The 17,907-nt window shown below is 43.5% G+C and overlaps 1 protein-coding gene across 9 annotated transcripts in view; it reads left to right on the top strand.

The window, feature by feature from the left end:
• The window catches only part of JAK1 (Janus kinase 1), a 246,903-nt gene that overhangs the window by 196,932 nt on the left and 32,064 nt on the right, over window positions 1-17,907 (top strand). For all 9 annotated transcript variants that reach the window (XM_045477694.1, XM_045477687.1, XM_045477686.1 and 6 more), the window contains 6 exons: window positions 5,176-5,329; window positions 8,849-9,012; window positions 10,732-11,071; window positions 12,605-12,790; window positions 16,966-17,123; window positions 17,612-17,735. In XM_045477694.1, the coding sequence (XP_045333650.1) occupies window positions 5,176-5,329; window positions 8,849-9,012; window positions 10,732-11,071; window positions 12,605-12,790; window positions 16,966-17,123; window positions 17,612-17,735 (1,126 nt within the window). The remainder of the gene's footprint in view (window positions 1-5,175; window positions 5,330-8,848; window positions 9,013-10,731; window positions 11,072-12,604; window positions 12,791-16,965; window positions 17,124-17,611; window positions 17,736-17,907) is intronic.

Below are 17,907 nucleotides of genomic sequence, written 5' to 3'. Positions count from 1 at the left end.
AGCACAACTGAGTGTGCTTTTAGCAAAGGAGCTTATAAACAGGGTGAATACTTTTTGAAAAGGATCTTGACTTACATAGATGTGATGAAACCGGCAGATTGACTCAGTTGCTGATGGAACGTAGGGACCTGCTGGAACACCCTCGGGGATCTCAGAGCCTCTCCATGGTAGCTTAGATGCTGCTTCTTCGGGAAGTTGGTGGAGTTGCTAACATTCCAGAATGGTCTGGATTTTTTTCTCAGCAGCAGTTGAACCAGATCTGCTTTCTTTGATAATCATTCTAGGGCTGACTATTTTTTTCTTTTTGTACTCACCCAAGGTCTCACCTTAAGAGGAGAGGTGTGTACCATGTGAGATTTCTCGCCCCAGATTTAGGGAAACATTCACCCCACCCAACTGAGCCTTCTGACTATATTTGGATTGTTTTTCAAAGCGTAATCTTGCTTTCTGTGGCCTGGGGATTGTCTGTGTGAACCAGCATTGAAACGTGTTATTTGCAGCCGACAGTCTAGGAAGGGGGCATGTCACCGAATTCTAGTTCTTTCCCTCTAGGTTTGTCTACTTGGCTCAGAATTTGGAATGGTAGAACTTGGGACTTGGATAAGACCTGAATTTACCTAGTTCAACTATTGTTTATTGTTTAGGGGCGAACTGATGTCCACAGTGGAGAAGTGAGTTACACAAAGTCACACACCTAGTGAATCCTCTTATCCGCCCCAGAACCCTCCTTGAGGCACTTGTCTTTGTGGATTGTGCGAATACCTCACTATTAGGGGCTGTCTTTGCCTCTTCCCTGTTCTGTTAGCTGCCAGGAAGTGCACAACTACTTCATTTTTGGCACCTTGACTTTGTACCTGACATCGAGCTTCAACAGGATATTGCTTTGTTACCACAGGCTCTTTGAACTTGGAAAAAAAGATCCCACCCTAAGCTAAAACATTTGTGTTACAACAAACTACAAAAACTTTGAAACCTCCTAATCTCACCACTGTAGAAGGTGTCAGATGAAAACAAATGTTAGCGACTATTTGAGTGGAATCCCAGCTCTATTTTGGGAAACACTCTGTGCTTCAATTATAAGATTCTGTTTTTAGATCATGATTTTTAATGGTTATTATTTTATAATGTGTCTTAGTATAAGATAAGCACATTCTTTTTTATGAAAAAGAATATTTCCTTTTTCATTCAAATGAATTTCACTATCTGTTAGTAGAGTTCTGTAGAAACCTAAGGAGAATTCCTTGTGTATAATATCTAAACATAAACTTAGAATATGCAGTCATCTGTAATATAATTTTCTCAAAGACTTGCAAGGAAGTCGTATCTCCTTGATAGGTCTGTCTACCTCTCTCCCCCTCCCTCTTCCTTCCTCTGTCATTCCTCCATGCCATTCTGAAAAGGAATCTACACAGCTATCATACTATATTTATTTATGCCATTCTTTATTTTTTCCCATTAGCATGTTCCAATCCTAGGAATTTGTGGCCCCAGTTTGATGAACATCTTGATGATTAATTTTAAAAAGGAACGTAGAGCATCTTTCCATGTGTCTGTCGGCCATCTGTATTTCTTCTTGGAAAAATGTCTTTTCATGTCTTCTGCCCAGTTTTTAATTGAGTTATTTGTTTTTTGGTTATTTGTGTAAATTCTTTATTTTGGATCTTAATCCCTTATTGGATATATCATTTGCAATTATCTTCTCCCATTTGGTAGGTTGTCTTTTTGTTCTGTTGAGGGTTTTCCTTCCCTGTGCAAAAGCCTTTTATTTCGGTGTAGTCTCAATAGTTAAATTTGTTTTTGTTTGCCTTGCTAAAGGAGAAAAAGGTTTCTGTGGCCGATGTCAAAGAGGTTACTGCCTGTATTTTCTCCCAGGAATGTTACAGAATTGTTGAATCATTGTACACCTGAAACTAACAGAACACTGTATGTTAATTATACTTGAATTTTAAAAACGTAGAGTGTCTGTCTTCAGTGTACCTTCTAGTTTTGTCTTATTGGGTAAAATTAGGAAGGTGTTGATTTTGGTAGTCACTGATTTAAAGGCTTTTGTTTTTTGTTTTGTCATCTTACTAAATAGCAAGCTGTCAGCCTTTGACTATGGGCAATTTCTAGAGATCCAGCCTTGTTTGAGGCTCCTTTCAGCCTTTACGGAAGTGACGGAGCCTCAAGGTAGTTTGATCTCCTCAGCCTTATCTTTTTTTTTTTTTTTTTAAATTTTTTTTTTTTTTTTTCAACATTTATTTATTTTTGGGACAGAGAGAGACAGAGCATGAACGGGGGAGGGGCAGAGAGAGAGGGAGACACAGAATCGGAAACAGGCTCCAGGCTCTGAGCCATCAGCCCAGAGCCTGACGCGGGGCTCGAACTCACGGACCGCGAGATCGTGACCTGGCTGAAGTCGGACGCTTAACCGACTGCGCCACCCAGGCGCCCCACCTCAGCCTTATCTTGTCTGAACATCTTGCCAAAAGATTTCCAAACTGAAGCTGGTCTCACAGGGCTCAGATAACAGCCTGGAAGAATGTTTTTGTTCAGACCCGACTGGAGATTGTATTTTGCCCAAAGGGAGTATGTTGGGCCCTTGATTTACCAGGTCCAAGGACTCTTTCTCATAGAGACTCAGTGGGATGTGGCAGAAGAGGACCATGCCTTGGACCGGTTCAGGGAAAATCTGTCTTCATTGCTTCTCTTTCAAACAACCTCCTGCATCCTAGAGACTCTTTTACTTTTCCCCGGTGTACCCTTCCATGTTGCACATAATTCTCATCTTCTCACCGCCTTCCTCCACTACCAAAAGGAATGTACCTGTCGGCCTGCCCTTCGGGGAGAGCCCTGCTTTGTTTGTTTGTATAAAGAGTACCTGGCACAGGGTAAGTGTTCGCAAGCCCTTAGTTACTGTCTTCATTGTCCTGTTCGTTGCCTTTTCACCTGTCTCCTTCTAGACAGATCCCGAAAACTTCTAGTAGATATCTGGTTATTGTGTGAATGATGAGAACTCTCCATTTTGGACTTGACTCAGTAGTCAGAGGAATTGGCTGTGTCCTCGTCAATTTTTTTTCTGCCCCAATGTCAGATTTTCCTGTATTTGCTCAGTTGGTAGAGCCAGTTCACCTTACTTCCTGCCTATCTTGGATCGCTGATCCTGGCTGAGTCCTCCCATCCTGTGCTCCGTCTGTCCTTGAAAAGTAGATTCTTCAGTCTAGGGATAGAAGTGCCAGCCTCTTCATCAGCAGATAGCTCTGGGCACCTGATCCCCTCTCACATAGGAGAGTGAGAGGACAATCCCACAGCTGTGGTTTATGCTGCACGTGGGCTCCTGGATATGTGTTCTTTCTGTGTGTGAGTGAGAGCTACCAAAACCCACAGTCAAATTCTCAGTCACTTTCATAAGTCCTAGGGAAGATGAGGTGTATAGAATCCCTGAAAGTTCTAAAATACTGATTTTACTTTTATACTAACTTCTGTATCCATCCTTCCCTCACCATGTTAATTGCTACTCCCTGAATTTGTTCATTCATTTCTTGTTTATTCATCTGACAATGATGTGTTAAGCAACTGTTATATGCCCGGAGATTCAGTGCTGAGCAAGACCACTGAGGCATCTGCCTCCACAGAGCTCATAGCATTGTCCAGACTATTGCCATAGGCATCTGATTTGGTCTCTGTCATTTCAGTCCATCTTCCATGGGGCTTTCTTCCGGGGCATCCTGCCTGACGTGATCTTGCCTTGCCGTCTCCTCTGCCTGCTGTGTCTGGTCCAGGCTCTAAAGCCTGGCATTTGTTTATTCTGGCCCCAACTTCCCTTCCCAACCCTTTCTCCCTTCCCCTGGCAGTAGAGGATGGTTTTCCCCTTGTTTGGCACCTCATCAAAGACTCCCTTATGTCCAGGGACATCTTATCTATTGGGCACAGTGCCTAGGGCTCATAATATTTTTAAAGACTCAGAAAAGTGTTTTAATTTCATTAAAACCAGAAAAAAAAATCCAAGCTGGATTATATTTATCTTTATATCAACGTGGTTGTAAAGTACAACTTTTAATATTTTTTTATGAAGGAAGGAAAAACTGGGCTCCATGAAAGTCACATTCTAGTCCCGCTTATGAGACATGCCCCTTGTATGTCTCTTTATTGTTATTGTTGGATTTGACTGGTTGCCATGTAGACATATAGACAAGGAACTCACAAGAGTATGGAGACCAGGCCCTTTGAATCCCAGCCTGGCAAAAGGGCCTGCCATGTGTAGGCGTTGCAAATACAGCTCAGTGACAGATGTCTGAGTTTAGTGGCAGCACTTTTTTGGGAGGAAATTTTATTTGTTGCTTCTTTATGCCACGGTGGTTTTGCCAGCACACGGGCACGTCGAGAAAGACCCAGGTACCAGTTGAATCTGTAACCTATAGATGGCCTGCGCCAGCTTGGCTCAGTCACTTTCACACACTCAAGAACTCACTGCATTTCCCCTACAGGTGGCAGAGGCATGTAGTAGTTAAGAGAAGCGGCTTGGGGTCAGTTCACCTCACCTTTTGGAACCTCTGTTTTCCTTGGCTGTAAAATAGGAACAGTGAAACCTACCTTGAGCAGTTGCTGTAAGGATTAAATGGCATAAAGTGCTTATTAATTTTATTCACAGCACTGCAAGCTGCCGCTTGTAAGTAGTGCTCATGTATTTCTTCTATTTGTAACTCTGTTCATTGTAAGATAAGCCATCAATTAAATAACAGCAGTCTGGGAAATAGGAAGCACTGCCACATTAACTGTGCATCTTGATTAGACAACGAAACTACATTTTCTTGAATAGAAATGTTAAAATGTCAATTAAATAGGTCTTGGATTCAAGGCAGGATAGCATTATTAAAGGTAAAGGGAGTTGCTGGGCTAGCTCTTGCATCTAATCAGCATGTTTTCCTATTTAGGAAGACGTAGTGGAAAGTCACTTTATCTCCTTGAGTCACAGACAGGTTCTGGCAGGATGCCGTTCACAGAGTGCTTGTAAGAGCGAAAAGAAAAAGGACCTTCTAACCAGTGACGTGCTATACAGCGGAAAAGCAAGCAAACGCTTGCTTTCCAGGGAAATTTAGCCTCCGGCATTGAGCACTCTGGGTACAACCAGGACACCTCTCCCGTGCATTCGAATGTCCCCTTCCCCAAATTGACACTTATCTTCCTGCCTTCTAGGTTCTATTTCACCAACTGGCATGGGACCAATGATAATGAGCAGTCTGTATGGCGACATTCTCCGAAGAAGCAGAAAAATGGCTATGAGAAAAAAAAAGTTCCAGATGCAACCCCTCTCCTTGACGCCAGCTCCCTGGAATATCTGTTTGCTCAGGTGAGAAGTCTGGGCCCGGGAGAAGCTGGAGGGCCCGGGATGGCTGAGGCATCACAGGTTCAGACCGCCTGGTGTGGCTGGACTCATTGGTGGCTAGGATGTTTTATGGCCTCCTCTCCTGCTCTGCTCTGTCTTATGGCTGTCCTTGCTGCCCTAGGACTTGCCCAGAACGAGGAGGGGAGAGGCAGCAGTTCGGCGTCCCAAGGGGCTGGTTGTCCCACTTGGGGATTTTCGAGGCATCGCTTCTTCCCTGTTCCTTTCTTTTTCCCTTACCTCCTATCATTTCACTTCTCATCTGCAGTGCCTCCCATGGAGAGAGCAGAGGGAAGCTGCAGGTGAGGGAGGGTGTAGTTCAGTGGGGTGAATGGGGACATCTCAGCAGTCAGAGTAACGTTTGGGAAGGCAGGAGGTGGCCGCTCTGAGTCACAGCGGTAGTGGGGTGGGAAGATTAGACACTAGATAAAAGCCAGAAGAGAAGTTAGAGTCCCTGAATTGCATTCCCCAGAGATAACCAGCGTTTTTGGTGATCTGCTTCCTGATGTTACCATGCAGGTATATATTGTGTACCGTGTAGTTTTTTGAAAATACCCTATCATTTTTGTAAACTGCTTTTTTGTCCATTCTATTGATGATCTTTCAGATGTCAGTTAAAAATATAAATCTATGCTGTTTTAATGGCTTCATAATCATTCATTCATTCAACAAATATTTACTCCTGTGTACTCTTTGCTGAGGCACTGCAGATACTATGGTGAACAAGACAGATGTGGTCTCTGCAAGCAGCAGATACAAAATCAAGCTGGGCAAACAGAAAACAAGTAAAATGATACATATGGAACACATAAGAATGGTCAGAAGTGCTATGAAGGAGAAAGCTTTTGTGATAGAGAATATAGAGAGGAGGTTTGATTGGGAAAGTCTGATTTAAATAGTGTGATGGGAGAAGGTCTCTAAGGAGGTGACACTTCTATGAATCTGGAAGAAGAAGGAGTCTGCAGTTCTAAGGAAGGAGAGGGGAAAATATTTCTTCTCCGTTAGAGCAGTTTCTCAACAGCACTACTGACATTTTGGGCTGGATGGTTTTTTGCTCTGAGGGACTGCCCTGTGTGTTGTATGACATTTACCCACATTCCTGGCCTCCACTCATTAGATGCCATCCCACCAATTGTGACAATCAAAACTGTCTGCAGACATTGCCAGATCTCCCCTATGGGGCAAAATCTCCCTGGTTGAAAGCATCTGATAGAGAGGGAACAGAATGTGGGAAGACTGTGAGGCAGGTGGGAGCTGAGAGGAGAGTCAGTGTGGCTGGAGGAGAGGAAGGTGATGGGAAGGAGTGTTACTGGTGGGGCCAGCAAGGAGCAGATCATGTGCCACGTTGGTCCACATGAGACAAGATGCTGGTTTGGCTTGGTGGTGGTGGCAGTAGAGTTTGGAGAAAAATGGGGGACCTACAATTAATTCTGGAGGGAGAATTGATAGGATTTGCTGATTAGTTGGCTGCGCAAGGGGAGAGAATCCGAAGTATCAAAGGTGATTTTGAGGTTTCCATTTTGGGCCTTGTTTGATAGATAATGGAGTCGTTCCCTAAGTAGAGAAGGCGGGGAGGAGCAGGTTGGAGAAGGGTTGGGAATGAGGCATTCTCATTAGGAGATGCCTATGGAGAGATTTCAGGTAGGAAGTGAGTTTATAGAAGTGTTTATAGATGTGTTCTATTTCTTTAAGATATACTTTCACGTGTGATTTTTATGTCCCAGTTATATTCCATCGCACAGCTTTAGTTTCTGGCCAGAAAACTGGCCATTTTCAGATCGATCGTTTTTTATTCAACCTCCCAGCTTTATATATTCAAAGGAATAGCGCACCATACTTCAAGAATAAGTATTGCATTAGAATCTGACCTCTCAGAGGTTCAGGAATGAGTTACTTGAGGTGGTTGTACAGTGATATTTACAGCAAATCACAGCCAATCAAAATAGTTTCAGATTTTGTTCTGCTTCTTCACACGTTGCCGGCAGAAATGATTCTTGTTGGTTCTTAGTAGTTTGTGGAGGTTGACGGTTCCTGTTCTTACCAGAGAGAAATAAATCCTATCTGGGAAAGAAAAACAGCCGCAGTGAGAACCCTCCATCCAGAAACCACTAAACTAAAGTCCCTTCAGAGAAAGTGAGTGTCTCACTTATGTGGAAACAGCACCCCTAGATTTCACACTACCTCTGTTCCATCGAGAGAAAGGCTAAAGATTTCAGTGTGCTTGACATTAGTAAAGTTGAGTGGCTGCAGCACAGTGTTGATGAACTATAGCCCTGGAGTCACATCTAGGTTTGACTTTCCCCCACCACTTCCTGGGTCCCAGCTCCCACGGCATTCTGTCTTTCCACTTGACTTTGTTCTTTATAACTATATTATATAGTTCTATATTAAAGAACTATATTAAATAACTATATATTAAAGTTCTATCTATATTAAAGAACTATTCTTTATAACTATAACTATATTGATGTTCTATATTCCTGTTTGTTTATTCTTTCTTCTCAACATGGAATCTCCCTGAGGTCAGGAACACAGTTTGGCTTACTGCTATGTATACCCCTGGCCCCTAGAATAACATCTGGCCCATAATTGGTTCCCAGTAATCAATAATTACCACATGGGTGAGTGCAGTGATGTAACTTTTGGGTGCCTTACATTCCTCATCTGTTAGGTAGAGGTGATGGATGATGTCAGCACCTACGTCATAGGGTTGTTGGGAGGATTGAATGAAACGGTAAATAAAGGGAACCTAGCCCACAGTCTGGCACTGGGGCTAGGGTTTCACAAAGGGGAGGTAGCACTGACATCATCATTACTCTGTACAAGACAGGTGGTGTACTTGTACTCTGTAGAAGACAGGGACTGCTCTTTAGCTTTTTTGTTTTTGAAGCCCTCACTGGGTCTTGGAATGCTGTGCACCTCCAACGGGAGGGGGTATATTTTGGTGATATGTTTCACTACTGGAAACTTAACCAGCAGGTGTCGAAAAACTCCTGTGTGGCAATGATTCACTTGCCCTTTCTCTAACTCACCATCAGAATGAGGTGTGATGTGCTGTCAGTTGTACAGCCAGTGCCTAGGCTAGGATATCTCAGTATATGTTTGTGGAATTAATGAGCCAACCCCAGCCAGGTGTCACTCTCCCTTGCCCTGGTGCTGTCCAAGCCCAGAACGTGCTGCCGGCCACGGTCATTTATAGGATAAGTCCTGCGAAAGGGCTCCACGTGTTTGTGCTATTCATCAGCAGCTCGCATGGTGCTCGGTAAACATTTGTTAAATAAATGAAATTTATTCCTGGGGAGAACATTTCCTGAGCCCCCTCGTGCCCAACTTTTGAGAAGGAGCTTTGGTGCCAGAGAATCTATAAACCTCGTTCGTGTCATCGCTACTTTTCTGGGTGGCACCTCCCTGTGTGGGGAACCTTTCTCTTAAGACTAGAGACACAGAAAATCTGGTGATTCATTTCTTTACACCTCTGCTCCTAAGGGACAATACGATTTGGTCAAATGCCTGGCTCCCATTCGAGACCCCAAGACCGAGCAGGATGGACACGATATTGAGAACGAGTGTCTGGGAATGGCTGTCCTGGCCATCTCCCACTACGCCATGATGAAGAAGATGCAATTGCCAGAACTGCCCAAGGACATCAGGTAAATCTTCCTGCTGGCTGAAGAGTTGATCGTGGGGACAGTGTTATTTTTATACGTTCCCTGACATCTCAGTTTAACCCCTGCCAGTTTTTGGCTGACCCCTGCTCTCTGCAGCGCCTCGATCTTTTTTAGAACATTTATAAAAGGTAGCACAATTACAATCGTGTCTTGATTTTGAACATGGGCTCATGACCTCAGAAATTTGCACTCAGGTGAAAGTTCTGGATGAGCGATACCAATCAAATTGATGGCCCACGTGCCTGCCCTTTGCCTCTCTTCCCGTGGTGGGCATTGCCATCTGTCACGGCGTTTTTTCCTTTTGTGCCGGAGCTGTCCTGAAATCCTTCTGAGTATTGTTCTACAGGCAGCTACTGTCATCCACAGCCTGAACTGGAGTTCACTAGAGAGCTGTTTATCTGATGTGAAGGATAGTACCTCAAGAAAATGGCATTTATTTAAAATAGCATTGATGATCAAGTCTTTGTGAAGGTGTCGTCAAACTGCATAATTTCTACCCATCTGTATAATATTTGTATGTATGTATTTACTAAGGAGTTGCTGTGAATGTCGTAAAAGAAGACAGATTCATTTTGAAGAACAAGTTAATATAGCTCTTTTATTTGAGATAGGCAGCATGCACCTTCCCATAAGCTTCCTTCTTGTATCTCGCCCTTGAGCAGAGTCTGGAGCAGGTGCCGGGCTGCCCCTCAGTGATGCAGGGCTGGTTAGATACATGCTGCACTGCTGCTTTCTCTTTTTTCCGTGACTTTTGCTCCGGGTACCTCCTCTTTACTTTTTCATGAGACAAAGGTAAAAAATGACAGCTCTCCTCTGATCTTCCTCGCTATTACATTAATCTGAAATGTCATAATATCTGTTGGGGATAAATTCTAAACTTTACAATTTTCCACTGTCATGAAACCATTCATGCAGCAGGGATTACCCAGGGCCAGATGCTGTCTCAGGCCTGAGAGTATTAGGCAGACTGGTCTCTCCACTGGTTTGGTTTCCAGTTTGTTCTTTCTTTCATGGGTGTTCATACTGTTCTTAAAACCGGCTCCTTCCAGCAGTCTGTCAGTTTGTCAAGACTCTTGTTAGTCATAGATACTTTCCTATTAGCACCTGCATAAGTAATTGATCGGTTTCCTTGCCAATCCATTTAATTCTTCTGGGACACTTCCACATGGCAGACACAAGGTGTTTTATATTTAATTGGATTTTATGTGTTTTTCCCATTTCTTGTAAAAGCAATATGTGATCTTTATAGAAAAATTATAAAACCTAAAAGTAGAGCCTACAGAGCATCTATAATCACTCTTGCCTCCTCTCACACCACCTTCTAACTGATGCTGAATCTTTATAACTGTTCATGTGAGTACTTAACGTGCACAGGAACAGTGATGCTGGCAAGCAAAAACACAGATAAGTCAATTTTGCTGCCCCCCTTTGCAACCCAGAATATTGGATGATACTTGTAGGAATTCCCATCTCAGTACAGTCTGTGAACATGTGCTTTTCTTTCTCTTTCAGTCCCTGTTCACCTCCATCTCCTTATGATTTTCAGCCTAGTGCTTACTCCATCTCAGACCCTCTGGGAGCAGGTCCTCCTTTCCTATGGGGCAGCACATGGAAGGAAGATTACTAGACTAGGTTGGTTTCTGTACTATTCTATGCTGGCCTGTGCATGACATACAGACATATTTTCCTACTTTGTTTTAGCTACAAGCGATATATCCCAGAAACATTGAATAAGTCCATCAGGCAGAGGAATCTTCTCACCAGGATGCGGATAAATAACGTTTTCAAGGATTTCCTAAAGGAATTTAACAACAAGACCATCTGTGACAGCAGTGTATCTACTCATGACCTGAAGGTGAAATACCTGGCGACCTTGGAGACTTTGACAAAACATTATGGTGCTGAAATATTTGAGACTTCCATGTTACTGATTTCGTCAGAAAATGAGATGAATTGGTTTCATCCAGATGACAGTGGAAACATTCTCTATGAAGTGATGGTAACTGGAAATCTTGGAATCCAGTGGAGACAGAAACCAAATGTAAGTGGTGATAGGTGCCTGGTGGAAGAAACCATCCTGTGTCACATACCTATTCTGTTTATCCTGTTGGGATTACCCATTTGCATGTCCATCACCCCTGTCAGACGAGTGTCTTCAGGTTAGAGACCATGTATCATTCATCTTTTATTGTCTTCACGAATATTTACCCTAAATAAATATTTATTGAGTTCTGTAGGGAAATAGAAAAATGTAACAATGGCATATATAATATTAATAATAATGGCAGATATTTATTGAGCACTTACCATGTACTAAGTACTTTTCTAAGCATTTTACATGTATTACTCATTTATTCCTTAAAAAAAAAAAAAAAAAAAAAAAAAAACAGAAGAAGAAGAAAGCCTTGAGGGGAGTCCTATCGTTGTCTCTATTCTATAGATGAACACAAAGAGGCCCAGAGAAGTTAAGAAACTTGCCCAAGGTCATAACTAACTAATAAACGATAGTGCCAAGAGTTGAATTTAGACTTCTGGCTCCGTGAGATAGGGTAATTGATTTTGCGATTTAAAGCTGCTTTTTTAAGTGTTTGTTGGATGAGGCAAGGGGGCAGAGTGGTTTAAAAGCATGGGTTTTAAACCTAAATAGTCCTGGTTCAGGTCCTAGCTCCACTATTCGTAGTTCTGTAGCTTTGGGCGTTCCTTCCCCTGTATCAGCTACATATTACTCATCTGTAAAATGGAGGTACTTAATGTATCTGCCTCATGGAGTTGTTGAGAGAACTGAATGTCAGTCAGCACAAAGCCCAGCATGTAATAAATGTTTGAAAACTATTATAGCTGCCATCATCGTCGTTATAATTATCAATAATAATGTTAAAGCCAAGGCTATTTTTATTTTCTCCTGGTTTATTCATGCTAAAATAACAATGCCTAAAACTTAACCAAGTGCTTTTTATATAGTAGATACACTGTTAATGAGAACTAATCCTCAACCTGGTGAAATATAAGATCTGTTCTATGGATGGGGAACTGGAGGCTCAAATTGATGACCTAACTAGTTAATAACTGGCAGATTATTCAAGCATGGGATTCATATCTTCTTTTGAAAGTTTCATCTTGGATATTGTTAGAATGTTAAAATAATCTGTGTTAGATTCTAAAAGGAGAAAGCTCATGTTCTGTGCAGCCACATTTGGGAAGAACATGTTCTCTGCCTGTGTTGAAATATCCATCAGTCCGGAAGTGAGAGGACCTGAGGGTGGATGCCTGTCTAGTGGGCAGTTATTTCCCTTTCTGACTTGACTGGTACAATAGAGATGATTTAAAGAGTTTAGTCAGAGTGCTCATTAAGGTCCCTGCCAGGTATAAAATCCCAAGACTCCCTGATAGGACACTAAACTGCCATCCTAAGCCCACATGTGCCACCTGTTCTAATTCCTGTGTAGATCCAGGCAGGCTGGCTTTCTTCTCCTTGAATGTAGCCTCTGTTTTAGTTTTCCAGAAGCGTTGACCTTTTTTGCCAATAGGAAATGAGAAAGCAACTTAACTCTGGCACTTTAATGCATCTTATCAGGTTGTTCCTGTTGAAAAGGAAAAAAACAAACTGAAATGGAAAAAGCTGGAAAATAAACACAAGAAGGATGAGGAGAAAAACAAAATCCGGGAAGAGTGGAACAATTTTTCTTACTTCCCTGAAATCACTCACATTGTAATAAAGGAGTGTGTGGTCAGCATCAATAAGCAGGACAATAAAAAAATGGTAAGTTTGCTCTGGAGGCAATTCTGTTTGGATCCAGTGATAAGAGGCAGACTTTGCTGAGGACAGTTAGGCAGCACATGCTTGCAGAGCTCCTGTCCCAAGGAGAAAATCTGATGATTTTCTTTATTACTTCAGCCAGAAATCCCTCTTGCTGACATTGGCATTATCCGTGTTGGTTTTTGAGTTATACTGGTACGTTCTGGAGCCTTTCTTTGGTCTTGCCAATGTGTATCTACTTTTCAGGATTTGCTGCTCTCCCAAAGACATTTTAGCATAAATACTTAGTTCACAAAAATTAGTGGATTTGAAGGAAAACAAGATGGGTGAATGTTAGCATTTCCTCCCAAGGGCCCCTGTGCAGCCTCTCCGCTGAGTTGGGGGAGCCTTCTGGGAAGAAGTCTCCAGGAAACCCCGCTTTGCACTTCAGGAGCCTGTCAGGCTGGTGGCTGTGCCTACAGTGGCAGTCCCCGTTACGGTGTCAGGCACACCCAAGTGACTCCGGACAGAGGAAGGGGTGTTCAATCTCACTTCCTCTTTTTTGGTATCACTTGAGGACATGATCTAGACAAGCAGGCCGCTTTTGGCAGGGGAAGTAGGAGCGCTGCCAAAATAAACATGTTTGTGTTGGGGAAGTCATGGCCGACGGCACGTGTAGAGCACAGGCAGCTGAGGCGGGCACTCGTGGGGCGAAGGTAGTCAGCACCAGGGAAATACCACGCTTTGCCTTAAATGTGGCAAATACTCTGTCAAGAGGGTAACATAACACTCAGTGTTGGGAACGAATCTGGTGATAGGGTTGAGAACAGATGGTCACTCTTTTATAGCTGGGGTAACTTGCCTTTTTGTTACACCTTTTAGATAGCAGTTTGGCAACATGTGCTAAAAGCCTTGAAAATATTTATATATACCTCTATTTGGGAACTTAGTGCTGTTTTCCAGAAACAGAGATGAAGCCAGTGGTCTGTGCATGAGAATGTACCCGAACAGAATTTACAGAGTAAAATCACTGAAAATTACCCCAATCTACAATAATAGGAGAAGAGGAAAAATTCATCACAATTCACCTGAGTAGTAAAATACTATATAAACAAATTGTTATTTTTTTTTAGTAATATGGAAAAATGCTTTGTAAATGGAAAAAAGGAGAATATTAAACTATCTACAGAATGGTACCAATTTTGTTCAAAACATTTTTAAAAGAAATGCATATATGGGGCGCCTGGATGGCGCAGTCGGTTAAGCGTCCGACTTCAGCCAGGTCACGATCTCGCGGTCCAGGAGTTCGAGCCCCGCGTCAGGCTCTGGGCTGATGGCTCAGAGCCTGGAGCCTGTTTCCGATTCTGTGTCTCCCTCTCTCTCTGCCCCTCCCCCGTTCATGCTCTGTCTCTGTCCCAAAAATAAATAAACGTTGAAAAAAAAAATTAAAAAAAAAATAAATAAAAGAAATGCATACACACACACACACACACACACACACACACACACACACGCACGCACGCTCTTAGAAAAATAAAGTATTAACAGCTGTTAGGGTCCCTGGATGGTTAAGCACCTGACTCTTGATGTCAACTCAGGTCATGATCCTATGGGCTCGTGAGATTGAGCCCCAAGTGGGGCTCCAAGCACAGTGTGGAGTTTCTCTCTCTCTCTCTCTGTCCCTCTCCCCACTCATGCTTGCACTCTCTCTCTTAAATAAATATTTTAAAATATATTAACAGCTGTTATTTATGGTGGGATTATGAATAATTTAAATATTTTTATTCTCCTTATCTCCCCCCCCCCTTTTAAACAATAAACATAAGTTAATTTCATCAGGAAACTAGTGAAAAATAAAGTGAAGGGAGAAGCAGTAGAGTCCAGATAGATGTTAGTGGGAAGATGGAGAATGTAGGGAGGAAGAAGATAAAAATGAGTGCCATTTATTCAGCATATCATAGTTATAAGGCTGGATTCTGTGCTGTGTCTATACTATTTTATTTAGTCCTTACAAGGATCTTAGATGTAGGAATTTTGGCTCTGTTTCTGGGCGGGGGGTAGGGGAGGTCTAGACTGTGGAGAGGTGTGGAAACTCGTGCAGGGTCATGGAGTAAGAATGTGCAGCTCCAGCTCCAAAGCGTTCTCTTCCCCAGAGACTGCAGGGAGGAAGAGCTTGGCACAGCCGTGGTCGGGCTCTTCACCTCGGTCAGACCCTGAAGATGCATGTAGCAGAGGGGAGAAGCCACAGCCAGCTGGTACCGTGTCTGTGAGCCCGCCCCATCCTATCCTGGCTGACAGAGTCACGTTGGGCACCGCAGTCAGCGCCCGCTCGGACCTCAGGGGCTGGCAAGTCTGTGGCAGCTGCAGGAGGAAGGCGGGGAGAAATAAACACTTCATCTCCTCATTACTGCATTTTCCTCTACAAATACTAGCTCTTACTACATGCCAGACACTTCTGTTCTAAATGCTTTGTGAATGTAAATTCTTTCCATTTTCACCGACCTCATAGGTAGGTGTATTATTGTCCCTATTTTACAGAGGAGGAAACTGAGGCACAAAAAGCTTAGGTACCTTGCCCAAGGTCACACAGCTCTAAGATTAAACCATTTGAAATTGCCAATATTTGACAGTTTTTGACCTGTAAAAATGACGATTGCATGTGCTTAATCATAATAGCAAGTTGGAGATACTAAGATGTGAACCCACGTAAACGGACTCCAGAACCTGTGGGTTAACACTGTGTGATGCTTTCTCTTCTTTATCTCCTTCCCCTGTCCCTTGCCAGCCATGGGATTTCCAAGCCCTTTGACCAGGCAGTACTTTGACTGCTGGTCTTTCAGGAAAGCATGATGCTAGCATGTTATCAAACTATATCTTGATTTATCTCTTCTCTCTGCCTCTTCTTGACGTCTCCCATTTCCTCAGACTTCTCTCAGGGAAGTGCTTACGTGGTCTCGGTCTTTTAGGTGATTGGGGGAAGGGCTGCCCGATTCAGACCATTTGCTCTGAATTTGCTCTTTGGGGATCTGCAGGTCAATGCCAGGTAACATGTGAAAGGAAGCACACTTAGCACAGAGTCTCCTTACTGAATAACCATCTCTGTGGTGGCCTTGGCCTCCTTGGCTCACAAGTCTAGAGCTGACCCTTCCTTTGGCAAGGTAGCTGTCATTAGCCCCACTTGCCTCCATCCTTTCTAGTTGCTTCTTTCTACCCCTTTCTCTTTCACTGATTTTTCTCCTTTGTCTGTTTTTCTTTGCCACCAGCCTGTCCTTTCTCCAGTACTATGGACAGAGTCTTATACTCACATGCCATTCTGCCCTCAGAAGACTCAGGTGCTTTTTAATATTCTTGTGAGTCAAAGCTCTAAATGGCTTTCCATTCCCCCCTCCGTCATGAGATGTTCCTGGTTGAGCCCATGGCTTCTCTCAGATAGGCAGTTTTTGTTCAGAGCTATATGACCAAGACAGAAAAAAAAATTCACCTGTCTTTATCTCCAGGCATTTTTTTTGAAAACCTTCTTTCTGTGGATATTCCCTCTCTCATCTCCATTTTTGCCTTTGTTCTCCCACTTTGAGTAAGACTCTCTGCTGCCTCCAAACCCTCAGAGGTCTCTGGACTTAATCTAGCAACCTCATCATTGTCTGGGACCATTCCTGGATTAAGACTTCGGAGTTTCACCTTCTAGACCAACTCCATATGAGATGAAGCATCTGTGCCTATGTTTCCTTTTCTGTAAAATGGGTGCTGAGTCAGTCATTGCTTAGTGCCAAGACCAGAGTACCACTTCCACATGCTCTGCTGCTCCTCCCTCCACTTCGTTTTTTGTTTTTTTGTTTTTTTTTTTTTAAGCTCTCTGTACTTTTATACCTGAGGCAGGCTTGTTCCTCCATCTAGACCCCTGTGGCAGCCTCTCCATAGGTCTTCTGCCTGCCATAGCTGCCCGTTCTGCCCTTCCTCCCATGCAAACACACCATACCTCATCTGGTAGTTTGAAGATACTAGATGAGAAAGTATGGAGAGTCAAAATCCTGTATAAATGCAAGGGGTACAGTTATTGTCGGCAAAAAGTGCTTCCTTTTGAGGTCATGCCTCATCCATTGTGTTTTAAATATCTTTTCACTCTGTACCTCCCCATAAAGTCAGCTGCTTGAGGTAGTAGGCACATGATGTAACCACGGGCATGTCTTCTCTCTCATCAGGAACTGAAGCTTTCGTCCCACGAGGAGGCCTTGTCCTTTGTGTCCCTGGTAGACGGCTACTTCCGGCTCACAGCAGATGCCCATCATTACCTCTGCACTGATGTGGCTCCCCCACTGATTGTCCACAACATACAGAATGGTTGTCACGGTCCCATCTGGTTGGTCCTGGAAACTTTTCAGTTCCCTTTCGTGTGAACGGAACCATATTTTAGTGATGGGATGTGTGGTGTCATCAGTTGATTAGGTTGGGGCCAGTTGAGCATGTTGTTTAGGACTTTTTTGGTGCCCTCTTTTCCATCCCTCCCTGCTGTCTACTGGTCAGGCCTTCCTGCATCACCTTTGTGGGGGGGATAGCTTCTGTCAAGCTGGAGACCACATGTGTAGGGAAGTCAGGGTCAAGCTGGGCTCAGTGCCTTAGATGGCAGACGAGTCCTCTTTCTAGACCTTGGAGATTTGATACGTGTTGAGGCTCCTTGGCATCTCAGCTTGCCTCATGTGTCCTCTCAGACAGGACTTCAGGCCCCAGATTGGGTAATGAGATGGGCACATAGGACTTGAGCCAGCTTGGGGAAGTGGCTACTCCAAGGGATTTAGAGTGCTGTCATCGGTATGAGCTCTTTCTCCCTTTTCCTTTCTCTCCCTCTAGCACAGAATATGCCATCAATAAGTTGCGGCAAGAAGGAAGCGAGGAGGGAATGTATGTGCTGAGGTGGAGCTGTACCGACTTTGACAATATCCTCATGACTGTCACCTGCTTTGAAAAATCTGAGGTCAGTCAGGCCGAGTCATATTGGCCACATGTGTTCAGTGCAGCCAGCCTAGGAGCTGCTGCAGAGAGGACCACCTGGGGGGAGGGCTGGGGTGGGGGTAAAAAAGCCTGGGGAGATAGACACCCAGAGAAATGCAGAGCAGGATATTGAGCATTATAATTTTCTGAGAAAA

The sequence above is a fragment of the Leopardus geoffroyi genome, chromosome C1 (genome assembly GCF_018350155.1).
Source record: "Leopardus geoffroyi isolate Oge1 chromosome C1, O.geoffroyi_Oge1_pat1.0, whole genome shotgun sequence".
Classification (NCBI taxonomy): domain Eukaryota; kingdom Metazoa; phylum Chordata; class Mammalia; order Carnivora; family Felidae; genus Leopardus; species Leopardus geoffroyi.
Note: the sequence above shows the minus strand (reverse complement) of the source record. Positions and strands in the feature narration are given on the sequence as shown.